This window comes from Caloenas nicobarica, chromosome 22 (genome assembly GCF_036013445.1).
Source record: "Caloenas nicobarica isolate bCalNic1 chromosome 22, bCalNic1.hap1, whole genome shotgun sequence".
Taxonomy (NCBI): Eukaryota; Metazoa; Chordata; class Aves; order Columbiformes; family Columbidae; genus Caloenas; species Caloenas nicobarica.
Window position 1 is genome coordinate 3,550,765 of NC_088266.1, and position 19,050 is coordinate 3,569,814.

A 19,050-nucleotide genomic window follows, 5' to 3' on the forward strand; every position below is an offset into this window, starting at 1 on the left:
GTAGCTTCACTAACACATCCAGAATAACTAGTCCTCTACCCACTCTGGTTTGTTAATATTCTGTATCATCTGAGCCTCTCTGTTATCAGGCTGTTTTCAGCTGTTTTTCACCATACAAAAAGAGGAGGAAGGAACCTAAGCACATCCAAATCTTAGATTCTCCACAGGCCCCCAGCTGCTCACCATAATGCTGCCTCCATTGTAGGAGGAAGAAGTTCACCATTGCCTGCTTATCACCATCTCTGACCTGCAGCATCTGAACCCACTGTTGGAAATATTTCCTCAGTGATCCTGCTCTGAGACGGGACAGGCTGCACCTGTAAAGCGCCTTCTGCTCAACAGATTCCTTCCATGCACTGAAGCACCTGAGAAAACCAAAGGAAAATAAAACCACATAGAAAACCATGTGAATAGCGTACAAGCTCATGTCACCTCCCAAGACTAGGTTTAGTTCCAGAAAGAAAGAAGCTGTTCACTTCTGAACATCTATTCGTTTATTTAATTAAAGAGCCATTGTCCTGCTTAGAGCACATCAGCACAGCGGTTGCTCGCAGGTTTGGTCTTTCAGGATGTCAAAGGTCATGACCAAAAAGCTTTGGCAGTGCACAGGGGGCAAGCCTTAACATCTCTGGTCACAGCAGTTCCTTTTCACGTTTCTATCTCTACTTTCGTTTTAATTAACTCCTAAGCCAAAAGAATAGATGGCTTTAAGATGGAACAACACATCCCTGCTGTCTGGGTTGGCTCTGTCATTCCTTGGACTTTTACAGTGAACAGACTTTTCACATGAAAACCAGACCTCATCAGCTTACCGAGAGACCAAATTTCTTTGGATCAGAGTGGTCAGTGCTAAAATCTGTCCCACCTCCCAGCATCGGGAACGCCACAATGAGAAAATGTTTCGTAGCTGCTTCTTTTCCAGCAGAGCACGGGCTTCTAAAAGCCTGGCTTCCTCCTTGCTCAGCAGCTCCTTCTGCAGGCGCCACAGTCTGAAAGCTGCTGTGTTGCAAGGCAGGAAGAGATTGACAGGAAGAAAAAATAAACTTAGAAGATCTTAAAACAACTTAGTGTCACACAGCAAACATCCTCTGGCTGAATTCCAACTGCCTGAGAAAGGGCACTTAAGGGACACAGCTCACAGTGCTGGAGCAACAGGATCTGCTGCACTGGAATTAATACAGGGGACAAGGCAGAAGGTGTATGACACAGCGAGCGGGCCACCCTCCACCATCACAGACACTGGCCCAGCTATTTGCAGAATCAGGTTCTGAAAGTCCAGCCAAAGCAACAACTAGACACAAACCAAGAAACATGGTGAAACAGTGATTATCTTCAAGCTGTTCCAAGGCTACGGAACATGTGCTTACCAGCCAGCCGTCTCATATCTCTGATTGCTTGAGCTCTGCAGCACAACTCATCTCCTCTCTGCTTACGATGAAGCTGTGTCCACAGTGCTCCTTCCACCCTGAAAGAGTCACAAGCAAGTGTTAACATCCATCTGTCCAAAGAGGCATTCAGACAACAGAATCCAGAGCCTTTCTTCTCCCTAGGTAACTTTCTCTTGTTGTCTGGACTTGTTCTTCTGCCTTCAGAATCAGAAGACACAACAAAAGGTGTTTCTTTTGACACCTCTACTGTGTCCTGCTAGAGCCTGTAGCATTGCCTCACTCCAGTCTCATTTACACCTGCATCACATAGGCAGGTGATAGCTGAACTCAAGAAATAACACAGGGTTATTTTCTGTCAGACACTCAAATCAGACTGAAAACACTAGTGAACAGAAACTCTAAAATAGGATTGTTTAGCTCTTAAAACTAAGTTACTAATTATTCTTGCAGTTCTCATCTGCAGCAATACATCCAAGGATTTGGAAACAAGTTTCCCACAATTTGAGAAAAATTTCTCCCTTTATAAACCTCCATTTGTCCAAGATAACAGAAAGAGAATGCTCTCAGCTTACCTACAAGCCTGCTCAGCTTCCTTTGAGTATCCTCCCGTAAGCTGGTGCTGAGCTGAGGTTGTCATAGTTGCTAATCTTCCTACTCCAGAAAACCCCACTGATGAACTTTGGGTATAAGAATATGGCTCAGGCTGCAGATCTTGTTTCTTGCTCCGTTTTGCCACAGCTTCCTTCCACTGAAGGAAACACCACATGATTAGAACAAGCTGCAGGCAGAATATCGGACTCCACATCACTGAATTTCACACAGGGTACCCCTTCCTCCTCCCTAGCCAAACAGGATTTCTGCTTTCTCCAGCTGCACAACAGAAAACTCATGGCATCACTTCCATCATCCCTAGCCCGTCCTCACCCTGCGGAAGCTGACAGCGAGCAGAGCTGAGGCACATCTCTGCTGGGCCACCTCCAGCTGCATCCTCCTCTGGTGCACAGCCCGCTGCAAAGCACCAAGGCCCTTCCGAAGCAGCTGCTGTCTGTAAAACTGCCTGGCTGCAGCCCTTTTCCAGAGGATGTGTCCATGCCATGCTTGGAAACACCTAGTTAGCATTTGTCTGTCACACGAGTGCTGGAAACTTCAAGAGAAAAATACAAAAGTGAGCTCCAGTTAATAGAACGGAAAGTTAAACACAGCCAGGAGGTGACAATCAGGGTTCAGCCATCAAACTGAAAAGAGGTATTTCAAATTACTCTCTCTAAAGAGTGAAAATCCTACCAAATTAAGGTATCACTGTTGCTAAATTGGAAGCAATCTCACGTGTATCTTATCCACATGTCACAAATTTGCATCCCATCTCACAGACAAGCCTAGTTTTTGATCTTCGCTAACTATGCAGTAAGCATGCCAGAATTTACTGCGCTGAAAAGTAGCACATATGATACCAATGCTTCTTCATTGCTAGCAACAACCAAGGTTGAATTTAGAAGATAGAATTTAAAAGATACAGCAATTGATTTTTAGAGCACACTCCATTTGAGATGGCAACCCTTTGAAAAGAAATGGACACAGCCCCTGAGCCAACCACAGCAGAACAATGTAGGTTAAGTCTTAAAACCAAATGTCCCCAGGAACGTGGCTCCTTAGCCTCTTTCCAGCAGCTTTCCTCACCTGTTAACTACCAGCACACTCACACATAGACAGAGTCTTTTTACCTTTGGTCATGCACCTTCAGTGACCAGTAGTTGTTCTCAGAGACCTGCAAACAGATGAAAACCAGTAACTCACGTGGTTATTCACACTACTCTGTTGAAGAATTTGGCTGTGCCCAGCACGGCAGGTCATTTTGGATAGAGACCAGAACGGTGCTGTGTCAGGGTAGTGTATTAGGTCAGATGCCTTTGACACTGTCCCTACCATTGCTCTGTGAATACTCTTCCATATTTCAGACATGGAAACACACAACAAAACTGAAATTTCAGGGCCCTGCAGCTATTCAAAGAGTAAAAAACCAGTTCAATGCTTTCCCTCTGCACGTAAATGCAGAAAGTACAAAGAGGTGCTTACATTCCCAAGAACAACTAAGTTAAGAAGCTGGTCTTTAGGAAGAAGCATGTGAGACAGAAAAATGTGTATGTTGGGATGGAGCAGGACCACAAGAGAGGAGATTCTGGCCATTCAGTGCCCAAAAAAAACATAGGACAAGCATCCCCATCACTGTTGTACTTCAACTCTGCACCTCTTGCATGAAGTGGAAAAAAGCACAAGCAATATCTATGAACGGGGATGCTACACAGTGAGCACAACCTCACCTCTCTGGACACAGTTTCCTGTGCCTGGCTTCCTTCTTCACAACACCGTGGTTCTTTGGCGCTCCTCTCCACAGAAGTTTCTTCAGACTGGTCAAGATTGGCATGAGTTTCACAATTCCTCCAGCTGCTTTGGTGGAAGTTTTTGTTTCTCCTTCCTTCTCTGCTCACATTCACACAATCTGTGTCAGAATATTCAACAAAGCCTTCTTCAACCTGAAGGCCGGACTGGCTGCTGCTCACCACAGCCATTCTGGATGCTTGTGATCTAGACTCTTTGCTCGACTTAACATGATGTTCAGAGTTGTTGACTTCTACAGATTTAATACTAAGCTGCCGGACTGGTCTAAACTCGTTATCTCCAGAAGTGACTCTCACGCACACGTCCCTTGGAGTCCCATACATGGCTACACCAACGTTCATCTGAGCCCCTCCAAAATCTGTCTCTACTGACACCTGCAGACTCTCTGGATACAGACTGGCTGGAAGGTCTTTCTTCCAAGATACAGCACACAGGGATGCCCTATCAGATGTCTCTTCTCCTTTAAGAACCTTTTCAGGGGAATGACTTTTTGTCTGAAAATAAAGACTACCAGCTGCCAGAGCTGGCTTTGCCTGGGGTTGGCATCTGACATTAGGGGAGCAATTGTAGGAGGAATCTTCTGTATCCACTAGCCTGCTAGCGCCCACCCCAGAAGAGACGGTTTCTGGCTGGGTGGCACCTGAAATCTTGGGTCTCCAGGTGTTTGAGTCAATGTATCCGTATCTGTGAGATACAGAGAAGTCCCTTGTCACTGCATTAAGGCTCCAGTCTTTAGCGAATGGTGCACCCCATTTCAGTCTTGCCTGAGCAGCACTGGTCTTCACTCCAGCTAGCTGTTCTCCTGGGCTCAGGACACAGGGAGCTGAACCATCAGGAGCAAAGCACAAACTGCCACTGACTGGAGAAGACTTGGGCTCCAGAGGGAGAGAGCCCCATATCCCCATCAAAGCAGTTTCTTGCTTAAGCCTCTGGATTGAACAGTACAATCTAGCAGAAACCTGTGAGGATTGCAAAAGAGACTGAAGGGACTCCAAACTAGATGGATCGAGATCCCCCAAGGGCAGGGCTGAACTACAGGTATTCACACTTTCACTTGAACTCCTTGAAGAAGGACGCACCACTAATTCATGCCTAAGAGGGGAATCTACAGTATGAGATGACAAACGTGCAGTGACTGGTGAAGGGCTCGCAGGATCCATACAAGAAGCAGCAGGAGGCCGATGCTGTTGTTTTTCCACTGGATAGTCACTCTTCTTGTTCGTTCTTTCTAAACAGCGATGGCAAGCAGTGTGTATGGAGCAGCTACCAGCTTTCTGACAGTGTTGTTGAGGAACGTCAATACTCTCATTCCTTCTCCCTTCTTAACTCAAGGTGTGGGTGTCTCTGAAGGAGATTCACAGCAGGGAGCACTGACAAAGCAAGATGGGGAATCCCATGAGCCACAGACTTAGAGCTGTGCTGCAGCCCTGAGCAGAGATTATTCTGCTGCAGGAAGCAGGAACTGGAGAACTGACTGGTGGTGTCTGGGATGGCTAAGAAGGGCAGGAGAGATTAGTCTGTCTCAGACTGGGATCTCTCTTCCCGGCTGACAGGAATGCAGCACACAGCCGGCCTCATTCTGCTCTCTGGCTGGGAGTTACACCAAGTGCTGCAGCCTCAATGCAGTGGTGAGAAACGTCTACTTGACTTCTAGTGCCCAAATACAGATCAACATTCTCATTCTTCTGAATGTTTCTTTGCTCTGAAGAAAAATAAGAAGAAATATAAACAAAGGAGCATGCATATTTCTCATCACATCTTCCCTAGTTTGCCAAAGGCTTTGGGTTATTTTGCTAACAAATTTCTCGTCTCCAATCTACCAGCTTCAGTCCTGAAAGTATTACGGACACTCCCTTCCTGTTTCTCAGCAGACAATCATGTCTGGCAGAGCAGGAATGATTGAAGGGGACAGAGTCAGTTCTCAACAGAAAACCGGAAAACAAAAACTTCCAGCATTGTGCATACACCTGCAGCCTCAAAAAGAACTTGTTGCTAGCAAAATGAATTATCCTCCTGCCAAGACGGGGTAGTCTGCACCTGTTTTTGGAGAATGCTTTACAATTAACTAGATCTACGTGACACCAAACGAGAACAGGTTTAAAAGCAAATGTTTTTACAGAAGTCAGAGCAACATGGTTCCAGCTGAGTACAATGCTTACCCCTCTTCCTTGATTGGAAATCCAGCTCAGATCTCCTCCACACTTGTATTTTCTCCAGGGCTGACAGTAGTGTCTTGGCTTAAGGTACTGTTTCATTGCTTAACAACTGAAAATTTGTTCACATATCATGCTACAGCCATGAAAAGGTTCTAGGCTATGCAGGCAAATTTATTCTTGTCCGCACTAAAGGATGAAACCATGTTTACACATCCAGAGAATCTACATTGTCTTCTAACCTAGAAGAATTACAGCATAGATGGGAGACCTAAGTTGCAGTCTAGCCACCAAGTCAGACGGTTATATGTATAAGTCTCATGCTGAGCACGAATTCGTAAGTTGCTGATAAGTGGTAAGTGCGATTTGACAGGACTGTGCTTTCATTCCCTCAAACTTTAAAAGCAAGTTGTCAATCACTCTGTCATCCTCACCACCATTCTTTTCCACCCCTCTTTTAAAAAATGAAAATGGAATTGTGAAAAGACACACACACCTATACCATCTCAAAAAAACTCTAGTCAACCTGAAAAGAGAGACAGCACAGTCTATTAAATCAATGCCCACTGCCTTTTTCAAATGTATTTGAACACCAGAAAGCTGCCTGTCAAATTGCACTGTTTCCAAACTGTTTATCTCATTCTCTTCTAAGAAAACATCTGAGCCTCGGTCACCCCTGTTTGCGAACAGACCACCTGTCCTTCTCACAAGCAAACTCCTCCAGTAATCACCGCAAACTGGGGAGTAAATTACTAAAGTAACAGGAGATAGTCGTGCAGTGTTGCAATTATCCTTGGGAACTGCGGTCACTGCCTTTCATACATCACCAAGCGTACCGGGAACAGAAAGATCCCATTTTTTTTTCCCCCAGACAAGCAGAAGTTGGCAACTACAGAATGAACAGACAAAGCACGGCAGCCTTCTTTATGGTGCCTATCACTGCATGAAGTATAACCACAAAGTGCAGTGGACTGGTGTTCCATAGAAGCATTCCTTGCATCCCCAGAATATCCAGATGACTAGTAATGTATCACAAAATGGTGTTATAAAGGATTTGAATTGTGAAAGGGCACGAAACCATCATGTTTGTCACTGCTGTTTTGCTCCATGAACACCTGGAACCTGGCAGTGGACTACTTTTATGCTTAAGAACCTGGACATAATCTATTTTTGTAGTAACTCATTTTCGGGTCTCCATTTCAGTTCTTTGTGCCAGGTACCAGGTTCTCAACACATTGCCATGATTGCTTTCTGTGGTGCTCTTCACCTCACTCATTCCTAATTTCAGTCTCATTGAGATCAGGAAGAGATAGTGGCCTTTAAAATCATGTTTGTCCGCCTGCCCAAAACTGCCACTCAGGACCTCAATGTAACCACTTCTAAGGAGTGGTTAATCTTACTCAAAAGGCAAGAAGATTTTGTGAAGTGCTTTTTAAAAACTCCTTCTAAGGCCGAAAGAGATACTCCAGGCAAGCCACAGATTTTGCAAACTGCAAAATCCATGACCAACGGATTTCGTATTAGCTTTGATGTTTCCAACTAAAACGTTTTACACATGCTTGCTATACATGCTTTAACAGCAACACACTAATGCATTAAAACCTGAAACAAATCCAATCAAGCGAACAAAAATTAAGCTGATCTATGTATTTCTGTCATAAACAAGAAGAAGGAAATAGCACAGTTCAGAAAAAGTAAATCAAGCTCTTTCAAGTGAATGCCATTTTAGCATTACGATGACAATGACAGACCCATAGCAAACGTAAGTATCACACAGACAAGGTTAATTTTCCCATCCCTGCAGACCAGGGCTGATCCATTTCACCTCGCAAAGTGGGACCAGCGGCTGGTCCAAGATCCCGCTTCACCCGCCTTAGAAAAAAGGCTTTTCCCCCACTGCTCAGTCTCACAGACCCGACCATCGCATGAGCCTCTCGTTGCCACTTCGGGATCAACAGGCACACACAAGAGCTCTGAACCACAGAGAGGGCAGTCGCTGCTTTGGAAGCTGAGGAACAGCTTCATGTGCCACCAGACGCCGTGCTGGGAGCGGCGGCGGCAGCGGGAGGGCATGACCCACAGCCGCAGCGCGGGGACGCCATTTGGGGCAGCCGGCACAGCCGGGGCGCACACCGCAGCGCTCAGCACCCCCGACGGCTCCCAACGCTCCTCTCCTCATGGGCACTTACTCACTCCGGCAGCCGCCGCTGGACACGCCGCTGGGCCTCGCCAGAACCTCAGGGACGGGACAGACGCCTCTTTGTGCCTCCGAGCGCAGGGGCAAACCCTAATGCCCAAACCTCAGCTGCAGCTGGGTCGCCGTAAGCAGCTTATCCCCTGCGATTAGCAACGCCGCCTGTCACCGGGGCTGCAGATGGCCGCGGGAAAGCCGCTCTGCCCCGCGGCTAATTAAAGCCGTGGTCTGAGAGCAGCCCAAACGAGGCGGGGTCCGGCCCGGGGTGGCTCCGCTCACCCGACCCGGCCAGCGCCTCAGGAGAGCGGGGACCTTCTCCTCATACCCCTCCTGCGCCAGGCGTCCCGAGCCCGCCACATTCCGGCTGTTCCCGGGGTTCGAGGCCGGGCTGCGGTGGTAGCGGGGTTTGAGGCTCGGGCACGGCCGGGTCTCCTGTGGCTGAGGAGGCCCCACTGAGAGGCAACGCGGAACCCCACGGCGGAGCCAGGCTGCCAGGCTCCAGCACAACAGGCACTGTGAACCCCCCGCTAAACCAGGTATTGATCCAAGAGCGCGTTGGTACTGTCGAAACAAACGCCCTCCTCCTCGGAAGCCAGGAGAGGGGCCTTGTTTTTAGCTGGTTTTGTTCTGATTTACTACTCAAAATGAGGTATCCTTGAGGCGCAGTAGGCCTAGCGTAACTCCTGCCATGTTCTGCTGCCCTGAGCTCCCAGATGGGCCGAATTCTCCGCAGAAAAGCGCACAGCAGGTTAGCTAGGCAGATATCAATAGATTTTGTGGTGTCTTTTGCAATAGAAAATGTCTGGGAAGGCCTCACTAGATGTAAGTCTTTGTTTGTGCAAATACCCAACAAGCATTGCATTTAAAACAGTTGCTTTCAGTCTATGCTTCACAAGTCCAGGGAAGAAAAAAACCCAAGTGTTTAAATGTGCTGTTCAGGGAGCCATGCTGTCACGGTACAGTTCTGAAGGGTTGAAAAAAACACCATTAACTGAATATAAAGTTCTGCTCTGCCACTCCACAAGCCTCAGAAATTTCCGTCCTACCTATTCTTCCTATTCCCTATTGTAGGGCAGCCTGCAAAATAAATGCACAACACTCATCTTGGAAGGGTAAACCAGACTATCGTGCACTTCTATGGCATTTACCATGTGCTTGGTCCCAACATCAATGATGGTCCAAGTACAGCAGCAGGTCACTGTCGTGCTTGTGCGGCATAGTGGAAGAAGCATCTGCTTATGTTTAAAGTGATCAAACTTGGGAGAAAATTGCTTGGTTTTGAAAATAAAAATGGCCTGGTTCTAGAGGTTAAAGCAACGTTAACAGGGCTCTTGGTCACTGAAGAATCAATGCAACAACAGGTCTTGTAAAGAGAAATGCAATTGTAGAATAACAGATGTAAACTTTGAAAACGAACCTGTTTTAGAAAAACACAGATCTTCGTAGTGCTAATATTTTCATTCTGACAAAGCTAACATGCTTATTCTTCTGCAAAATAATTTTGTTGAACTTTTTTTTTTTTAGCATTTTACCCAAAAGCCACAGCAGGGCAGATTTATTGTACATAAGATCAGTTTGTCGCATCCCACAGAGCTCACCACTGCAGTGTAAATAAACCCATATTCTCCAATCAACCTTTTACTAGCCCACTTTCCCATTCGCACGTTTACAAGCGGTACCCTCTACTTATCTGAGTAAAGCTTAGACGAAAAGCCATCGAAGCTTGGTAGACATTCTGCCATAATGACTCTCCCAGACTGCCTGGCTACAGTCCCAAACCCTCAGGAATACTGACAACTTCAAATGAGACATAGGTGACCAGTGTAACTTTTTCTAACACAGAAAAACTGTGTTCATTTTATAGTTTTCTTAGAAAAATGCAACATTTCAAGTTCTGTTAAGATAGGCAGCTGAAGGCAAAAGGACATTTCAAGGCACATACATTCAACAGCCATTTTAAGGATCCTGAAGGACATTCAACTTGCATAAAAGCATCAGCGAATAAAACCCAAGACTAGATACTGGGAGCACAAGCAGCTCCCTGGCCCAGTAATGGCATTTTATACCAATCCCAGCTTTGTGCAGACCACCAGAGCTAGCATAGGGAGTTACAGTCATAAATCTTGGTTAAATAACACCATCAAAACCAGCCCGCAGGAACTCCCAGATGTTTCCTGGAAATGCATCTGCAGAAAAGCAGGCTAAACAGTATTGTTTGCGGGCAGTCCATGAGCCTGTTAAAGATAGCTTGTCCAGGAATATTTTGAGTGGTTCTCGTACTTACAATAGAGAGGATGCACAATACAAGAGCTGGAAGACTGCAGAAGGTGCATCCACTCACCCGTACAGAGGAGGGATTTAAGGGGAGGGAGGAGAGTACTGGAATTACAGAGTCACAGTGCTTAGCATGCCATCTCCGAGATCTTCTGGACTTACTGCACGAACCCATCTGCCTACCCTTCAGGCTGGCAAAAGAAATGAAAAATCAGATCTTCTCCTGTCTTCCTCCATCAGAACAGACATGGGAAGAACGGGAGGCTAGACTCGGCAAGGGAAGCATCCGTTCTCTTGCAGAGCACGCCTCAGTACGGCTGCGGGGCTGTCTTGCTTGGATCAGGCCACTGTGGAGGGGCATCCTGCTGATCAATTGGCTCATAGGCGCTGCGATCCTGGCCTGCACGGGCGACACCTGAATGGAGAGGGAAGAGAACAAGCTTGGGAACAAAACAAAAGCACAAGAACTGAATCCGTTAGAAGGAACCAACAGCTCAGGAGCACACCACATTAGCTGCTCTAAGAGCTCCCAGCACCTGTGTTCCCTCATCCTCACAGGAGTTAAGAAAATTCATCCTTCCAAGGGCAAAATAACCAAGATGCATTTGAACATGCCTCTTCATTCCCTGAGAACTGCTCTCTTAGTACCCACACGGCTTTGTGGAAAGCAAGACCCACAATACTACACCCCATCGTAACAGGCTGCTACAACAGCACATTTCAGCAAGATAAAGTTTATGAAATCTAGTGAAAAAATGAGCAGACAAAACCAGAAGCAGCAGGAACCATGGCTAGCTGACAGTATAGATTTAAGAGCATGATTCATCCACGAACCACTCTTCCCAACAACATAGCTATGCCTCAAGTGTGCCACACAATGGCACTAAATTTGAATCCAGCAGTGTTCCCAATTTCACTATGAACAAGTTGCTTGTGGTACAAGAATGGTACAAAATCATGTTACTCTCCAGGGGATGAGAAGGGAAAAAAAGAGAGACAGACAACGTGCATGGAAAGCTCTTTATAGGACATGTGAGGCCCAGAGAAAGCATGGAGTTAGAAATCCAGCTTCTTTCCCTCTCATGTATAATCCAGCAAGAGGGGATGCTGCCTCTACTTTTCCCCAAGAAGGAAAAGAAAGGGTTGGCAAAGAGAGGACACCCAAAGGCTTCCAACAAGCACACACAAACGCGAGAGGAGGAAGAGAGGAAAAGCCCCTCAGTTCTATTGAATGAGAGAGGCAGCAGTGGTATCAGTACCCTTGTGAGCAAAATAGCTGTTAGACGAGGACTCCAGGTCTGCAAGGGAAGAGAGGAAGAACATAAATTTAAGGCCTATGACATATCAGAGCCACAAGACTGGAGAACAAACATGCGCAAGAGAGCACAAGCACCCACTCTCCCTGGAAAGGGGGGCAGCATTCAGCTGCACAGAGCTCAGGCTGGAGGGTCTCCCTAACACCAGAGGAGGCAGCTCACTGATGTGGAGGCAGAGGAAGCATCCTACCTATGTTAAAGGTGTACTCTCCTCCGCGCTCCCGATACATCTGATACACCAAATAGCAGGACAGAGGTTTGAGGAGAAGGCTGAAGATGGCCATGCCTATACTGAAACGCTTTGCATCAGTGAGATAGTTGTTTGGAGGGTAGAAGACAGAGACGTGAATGATGTCTGTGAGGACGGTGAGCAGCAGGCCAGTCAGGAACTGGAAACAAAGAAAATGGGACATGAACTGAATACGGCATTAACCATGAGGAGCAACAGTCAACCACAACTTCTATTTCCTGCGATATCTGTGTTCACGCAGTGATGCCTTCACCCCAGTATCACACACTGCTAACCCTTGACACTGCCCCAGGTAGACAGAGATTCCTAAATGAATTATCTTGTATTTTGTGTGTTATCTTCACATCTGTCAGAAACCTTCTCACGATATCTCTTTAATGTTCAGAGAAGGGTTTTATAAAGCCTCTCCAACTCAAAGCATATTAACCGCTTTGAGTCCTCCCCTAGCATTACAAGTCACAACAGTAGGTAAAAAAAAAAGGTAAGAATCAAGTATGCCTCACCTCTGAGAAGCGAAATAACTCACAGTGAATAGTTGTCACCATGGCTTGCAGTGCTTATAGATTTATATGCTCTCTTAAAAAAACAAACCAACCCAAACAGGGAATTTGTCGTGTTCAGTGCTGTCTTGGGAACAGCCGAAAATCATCACTGACCTAAAGAAGCTGTGTCTGCCCTCCACCCTCTCCCTAAGAAGCCTCATGGAGTCAACCTCACACTCACCATCATGATGGCATCAAGGGAATCTCGCTGCACAATAGCCCAGATCCCCACTGCAAGGACAGTGAAATTTCCCCAGGCATAGGAGGCTGGAAACATGTGATTCATGCATCCCCTGCCAAACAAGACAAAAACAAAACAAAAAACAACAGCCCACATTCACCATAAGCCTGCAACAGTTTGTTTGCATTCATCCCTGTTCCCACACAAACACCTCACTCATAGATTTAGGATCTTCTTGCACACAGATAGGCACAAACAGGGAATGCTGATTCCCCGAGAATGTCTCGTTCCTACTTTGAGGGAATACCCTCATGTCACCGAGGCCAGAACAGTTACCAATCACTCACCACACTGTGAGCAGCCAGTGTACCAGAATGATGGCCTATGAAAAAAAGAGAGGAAGACAGGTCAGCAACTTGGGAGAACTGTGGGAGGATCAACATGAAATGACACCATCTTGTTTCCAAGGGACAGGTGGAAGAGTGTCCTGGACCCATGAACCAGTGCAGAAAGCTGACGCAGCAACTGGGACAGTGAAGACACAAACCCATTTTTCTCTACTTCTGTTGTTGAGTATTTCCTGTGGTGCTACACTGTAGTCATTCATTATTGCTGTCATCTCTGTCAACAGTTGATTCAGGGCCCACTTATTCTTTTCTAAATGGGTTATTGATTTTGGAACTCCAGAAGAGTTTGTACAGAAAGCTGCACAATCTGATTCCCACTATGCTAGCACAGTTTCGACATGACCCATCTGTCATCCCATCACCAAGAAGCCCATGGAAAGTCATGCCTGCAGTTGCCAGCAATTTCACTCCAGTCCCCAGTAAATCCTCCTTTTATGTCTGTCCAGTCTGTTCAGAGCAGTGGTTCAACCTCACTGCAGGATCCACAGACATGATGGTGTCTTCTAAGCACGTGCATAACTGAGCACATAGCTCTTCATTCCCAGTGAAGCCACCAGCACCCAAACACCGGCAGTGCCCTAAGCAGCAGTAAGATAATGCTGTTGCAGATCCTGTGCTTTGCAAATGCCCTTAACGATCCTGATCCTTGCGCTCAAGGTGACAAATCCAGGAACAAACACTGTAACAAGTGACACAAGGATTCTCTTCACCAGCACTTGACATTTCTGTAACCAAGGAGACATACTCTACATGTTTTTTAAGACAGCAAATGGGAACAAGAATACACCACCCTCAGTCTTTTTCTGCACCTATATCCATGCGCTCACTTGCTTTCAAGCCTGCTGGCCAATCTCAATGAAGGGAGATCACTCATACTCGCTCTTTAAACATTTGTGAAACCAAGAATGTGGAAGACAAGCTCTGCTGACAGCCTCATAAAAGAAAGGCTGATGCCTGAACATATCAGAGGATCCATGGGAAACAGGCACTTTTCTGTTTTTTTCTAGCTGTGAGAAGGGCTCCAATTGGCACTTATACTGACCTGGGTATATAAAAAAAACCAAACACACCACCAAAGCCCCTCTGAAGCACACCGCCCATATACTCAAAAAAATTGGGAAAAGAGTAAGTAGCAAAAGGCTAAATTACTTGATGGACACAGGAAAGCTGTATGCAGATAGGAGCATTATGACACTAAAAAAAAAGAAATAGTAAGATCTACCAATGTGCTACTACATTCACTGACTTAAAACATCTATCTATGCTGTAACTTAATACAAAACTAGTTGCTCAAGAAAGACATTATCATAAGACAGAGCTCTCACTTCACTGCAGTGCACTAGCATATCTGTGGAGCATTCACCCTGTTGTTGTAACTTCAAACACTGCTTAAACAGATTTTTATTAATTTTTTTTTTTAACTGCTCATGAAAGCCTACAAAATGCTTTACCACTACCCCCTACTTTCCCTTCTCCCAAATTGTACCACAGAGACCAGGCAAAAACTGCTAATCAGTAAAATACAAGATGTTCTTGGATAAGAATGGAGACGTGCAAATAGCATTTACTCAAGAGACTATCACAACATCAGGGAAATTCTTAATTAGGTAGTATTTAATTGCATGTTACATACCCGCAAGACCCCTCAAGGCTCACCAGTTAACATCATTAGGCAGGGTGGCTTTTTTTTTTTTTTTAAAGCTGTCTAGATCAATGTTGCAGTTAGTAAATTATGAAGCACGCTTAGTCATCAGCATAAAGTCAGGTAAACTAGGGCTGATAGTGTGAGGGACTGCTGAAATTTAAAAAAGGCATTCCCTTCCTGGCTATCAGTCCAATTTACCTGACAGTTCTTTAGGGCGCTATGGAATTAACTGGTGGTCTTGGTATGCTTTAACATAGAAAATGTAGTGTTAATGAAAAACATTCTTTAAAGCTACAGTCACTATGTGAGATTAGGTAATTTGCAGGCAGTCTGCTGATGAGACAGCAGAAGAATTTAAATGGTTTTCCATCTGTTCAAGGACTTAAACCTGTACCCAAGTGAGGCATAACATTTCTTCTTTGGAGAACATAACTCCCAAGACTTGAACTAGTGCTGAGAGCAGAAAATAAGAAAGGTGGGACCTCTGTCCCCATCTCTTCTGGGCAGAAGGATGACCACGTGATTAAAAGCATCCCATTGGAAACTGGGGAGAGCTAAGAGGAATTCTGAGCTCCTCTGCAAATCACAGCATGTGATGGAACTAATTGCCAAGCATAAAAAGAGCCTGGGTCTCATTAGATGGGAAACTTTCTGGCATGGGAACTCACTCCTTTAAACATGCTTCAGCACAGGGCCTAGCACAAGGTTGAATTTTGACTAAGTTAAAAATTATGTGGTTCCAAATTACAGTTATTTTCTTGTAGCTTCTAACTCTTTATTTTGCTTACTTTTTTTTTTTTAGCTCCTCTACTCTGAGTGACATGTTCATCTGAGGATATACTAAGCAAAATATAGATCTGAGTGGCCACCTATGAGGATATTCCTCATTACTATAACAGAGTGATAATAATGAGAGTGGTTAGCCAGTGGAATAGGCGATCCAACGGGGTGGTTGTGGCTCTATTCTTAGAGATTTTTAAAAGTCAGCTAAATTTTGAATTGAGCTATTTGATTTAACTTTGAAGTTGGCTTTGCTTTGAGCAGGAGGTCAGGCTAGATGACATACAGAAGTCTCTATTTGTCAAAATTACTCTATGATTCTGTGACTTCGCATTTAAAGATGCCCGAGCACAAAATGTGTGTCTCCAGGCACATGGATTGTAGGGCATTGTCCTGCCTTGATCAAGTTCAAACTTTGCATTTCAACGCTCTGCAGAGTTATTGCAATAATCCTAGGTGTGAAACATTTGCTGCAAAGAGACCTCGAGGCAAAGACATTGCTGTGTTCTGGCACAAACACAGCTCAGTCATGCCGTTTTCTTGGAGCTGCTTCTCTCACAGGCTCATCTTTTTTAATCTCACAGAAACTGTGAGCAGATTGTGCCAATGAACAGCAGTAGTATGTGTTGTTTCCAGTCCCTTTCTGAATAAGAATCTTCCTCAGCTTTAAGGTATGCTTCAGCAAAGCAGGCCATAACTCAGGAACAGTACAAAGATGCAAGTACAATTATTAACTCCCCAGCTTTCCAGCCCCAGAGCAATACCAGCAGACTTAACAAGGAATTTCTTAATGCTGAAAACAGTTTGCCCGGGACAAACTCACTCTTACCTAGGAAGAGATTTGGGAATGGTTGTCTGAAACCAGGCAACATTTTAGTTGTGTTGTCATGGTGACTCACTCATTCAAGAAGTCTGTTTTTCAGCTCCCCTATCTCTACCTCCCATGGTAGAACACATATTTCATGCTGGCAAACTTTTAAAGTGTCCTTATTTTTCACTGTTGTTTTAGCATGTGGGGAAAAAAAAAATCAAAACAAGTTAAAAAACAAACCAGAAGGCAAGACATTTTAATCTTCCTAATGCCCCAGTAATCACACAATAGTCAAAACTTGTCAGAGCAAAGTATCAGCTGCTTTCCAGAATGTAATATAATCCACGTGCCAGGCCCTGAAAAATCCATTTACTTACTTGCCTCTAACGAGGGAAGTTGATTTTTTTGGTGAACTAGTAAAAAGGGGAAACATCATTATATGAACGTCAAAATCTTTTATTTAGCACAGCCACATGAAAGCCTCCCTGTACAAAGCTGAATTAATAAGAGCAGCTGAGACAATACTGTCCTCCCACCCAGCCTGCAGGCAGCCTGCTCCAAGGCCTGATGTGATCAGTGATGCCGCTTCTTCCTCTGGGAAAAAGTTTTAACCATGGAAAGCAACTGAAACTTGCTGTACCAACAGAGATACACAAAGTAGTGAAGCTGGAAAAAAGCACAAATACCTATAAATCTCATGGCTGTGAAAATATGTAACAAAAAAAAAGAAAAGAAAAATTTCAACTGTCAGGGAAGGCTTCAATATCAAACACCAACATCAAAAGCAAAAAAAGCGTGCTCCTCCCAAAGTAAAAAGCGTAATGTAACTGTGATAAGACCCTTATTTCCCATTGCTTTAGTTACCAGATATTGACCAAACTTTTCAAATTGCCCCAAATTAAAGCCCCCTCCTCTCCCCCCCAACAGAGAAGCAATTTCAACTATCTACCAGATGATAACCTCAAAGTAAGTGGAATCATGCTTTGCCTGACAAGCAAAAACTTTGCCTCCTCAGGGTCTCGTGTTTATCCTGGATTAGCTCAGGTCAGCTGAGCTGGAAGCCTCATAGACACAAGTTAATACCAGCCGCTGTCCCAACCCACTTCAGCAAGTAGGAGAGAACCCTGGAGTCATTGCCTGCGGGTCTTAATGACCAAGAGCTTTTGCAACGCTTGCCCATGTGATGAAAAAGGTTTAGAAACACCAGTCTTTCCTCCTCGGAGGCCTCCACATCTCCTGCCCAGGCCCCGGGCCGGGCACGAAGCCGGCCAGCCTGCCAGGGGAGAGAGAGCCGGGCCCAGCGCCCGCTCCCGGGCCGCCGCCCCGCGCCTCTGCTGCCCCGAGAGACAGCGCTGCCCCCGGCACAGCCCCCCGCGGCCCTCCCGCTCCTCCGGGCCGGGCCTCGGCCCCGCGGCGGGCAGCCTGCGCCCTCCGAGCCCGCGGACAGCGAGCGGGCGGGCCGGCCCGGGGCAGCCGGAGAGGCCCCTCCCCGCCGGGGAAGCCCGGGGGCGGCTCGGCCCCGCGGCCCCTACCTTGAGGCTGACGGCAGGCAGCTCCATGGCGGCGCCCGTGCCGCCTCCTGTGGGGCCGGGCCCGGCCCCACCACCGCCCCGGGGAGGGCGGAAGGAGCCGGGACACCGCCCCACCGGGACCCGGCCCAGCCCCTCCGCCCGTCCCCGGGCGCTGGTGGCAGCTGCGTGGGGGAGGAGGGTGGGGGAGGGCCGGCCCCTGCCCGGGGCCGTGCCCGCTGCCACGGGAGCTGGTGCACGGGGGCTCTGAGTGAGCCTTGGTGGGTGGCAAGCGGCGAGGAAATAGTCTGGATGCTCTGGCTACCAAATGTGGATTGCACGGCACCTGTGTCCAAAACAGCCAGCACTGGGTTAAAAGTGTGCCTGGGTGAGTTTGTTGACTCCAAACACCCAGCCAAGCGGTTCTTCCTGCTACTTACACACATAATGCAGCTGAGGGAAGGTTTGGACTGGAGTCAGTGTCCAGGAAGGAGTGTAGAGGACTTAGCAGCTTTCTGGAGAAAAAGAAACCTTTTGTGTACACATCAGTACAGTGACAGAAAGGTGAAGAGTGACAAGAGCCTTGATAAACACTAATAAAAAAAAACCAGCGGCAGGGTGCTAGCGGTGCTCAGCTGCGTCACACAATAAGTGAGTCAAGTTCAGGTCAGTCTTGGGGTTGAGCACTGGAGTCTGGACATGTAGCTAGAATGGTTGGCAGATGCTTAGTTGCTTCTTTTTGCCCACAATTTTTCCATAGAACTAGATGACTGAATTCTTCGCCCAAAAGCCTAGTGAAAATCATGAGTTCTTCATCTCCCATTCTGAAAGAAAGCTTCTCCCATTTTAGAGCTAGGGAAGCTGCTAAGTTATCAACCCAACCCCACACAGAACAGCCATAATAGCAGTCTTCTCCCCAAGCATGGCAAATGAACTAACAGAACCAAGAAGTCAGGATGACCTCCCTCAAACCTTCCCTTCCTTGCCCACTGTATGCTTTACCTGTCTGCAGTGTAAGACTACAATGTTTCACTGGGTCGGTTGCTTTCTTGTCATCGTCTATTCTTGCAGAAAAGATGGGGCCTCCAAGGAGTGAGCAAGGAGTCAGAAGTTCATTGCAGAAGCTGAATGTGGAAATGTGTGAGTCATCCTTCAGTCTCATTTCCAGTTCGAGCAGTGCAGTGCAAGGTCATGCGTGAAAATC

At 46.4% G+C, this 19,050-nt stretch overlaps 1 protein-coding gene across 2 annotated transcripts; it reads right to left on the reverse strand.

Annotated features, from left to right (window-relative positions):
* Positions 1 to 9,524: 9,524 nt before the first annotated feature.
* AGTRAP (angiotensin II receptor associated protein) lies at positions 9,525 to 18,012 on the reverse strand. 2 transcript variants are annotated; one of them, XM_065649947.1, is made up of 6 exons: positions 17,871 to 18,012; positions 16,357 to 16,524; positions 13,043 to 13,077; positions 12,696 to 12,807; positions 11,913 to 12,111; positions 9,525 to 10,821 (listed from the first exon to the last, which is right to left on the reverse strand). In XM_065649947.1, exons 4-6 carry the CDS (start codon positions 12,798 to 12,800, stop codon positions 10,715 to 10,717), a joined length of 411 nt encoding a protein of 136 aa, XP_065506019.1. In that variant the 5' UTR covers positions 12,801 to 12,807; positions 13,043 to 13,077; positions 16,357 to 16,524; positions 17,871 to 18,012; the 3' UTR covers positions 9,525 to 10,714. The 2 variants fall into 2 exon arrangements, with proteins under 2 accessions (XP_065506019.1, XP_065506018.1); XM_065649946.1 differs by lacking the exon at positions 16,357 to 16,524 and having other exon boundaries at positions 9,527 to 10,821.
* Between the last annotated feature and the right edge of the window lie 1,038 nt (positions 18,013 to 19,050).

Excerpts from the sequence above, each read along its gene's own strand:
- AGTRAP (XM_065649946.1), bottom strand. The coding sequence starts at position 17,897 with ATGGAGCTGCCTGCCGTCAGCCTCAAG. Across the intron at positions 12,808-13,042 it reads CACTGGCTGCTCACAGTGTG|GGGATGCATGAATCACATGT; the intron begins GTGAGTGATTGG and ends CTTGTTTGGCAG. Across the intron at positions 12,112-12,695 it reads CCCTTGATGCCATCATGATG|TTCCTGACTGGCCTGCTGCT; the intron begins GTGAGTGTGAGG and ends CTTTGTTTCCAG.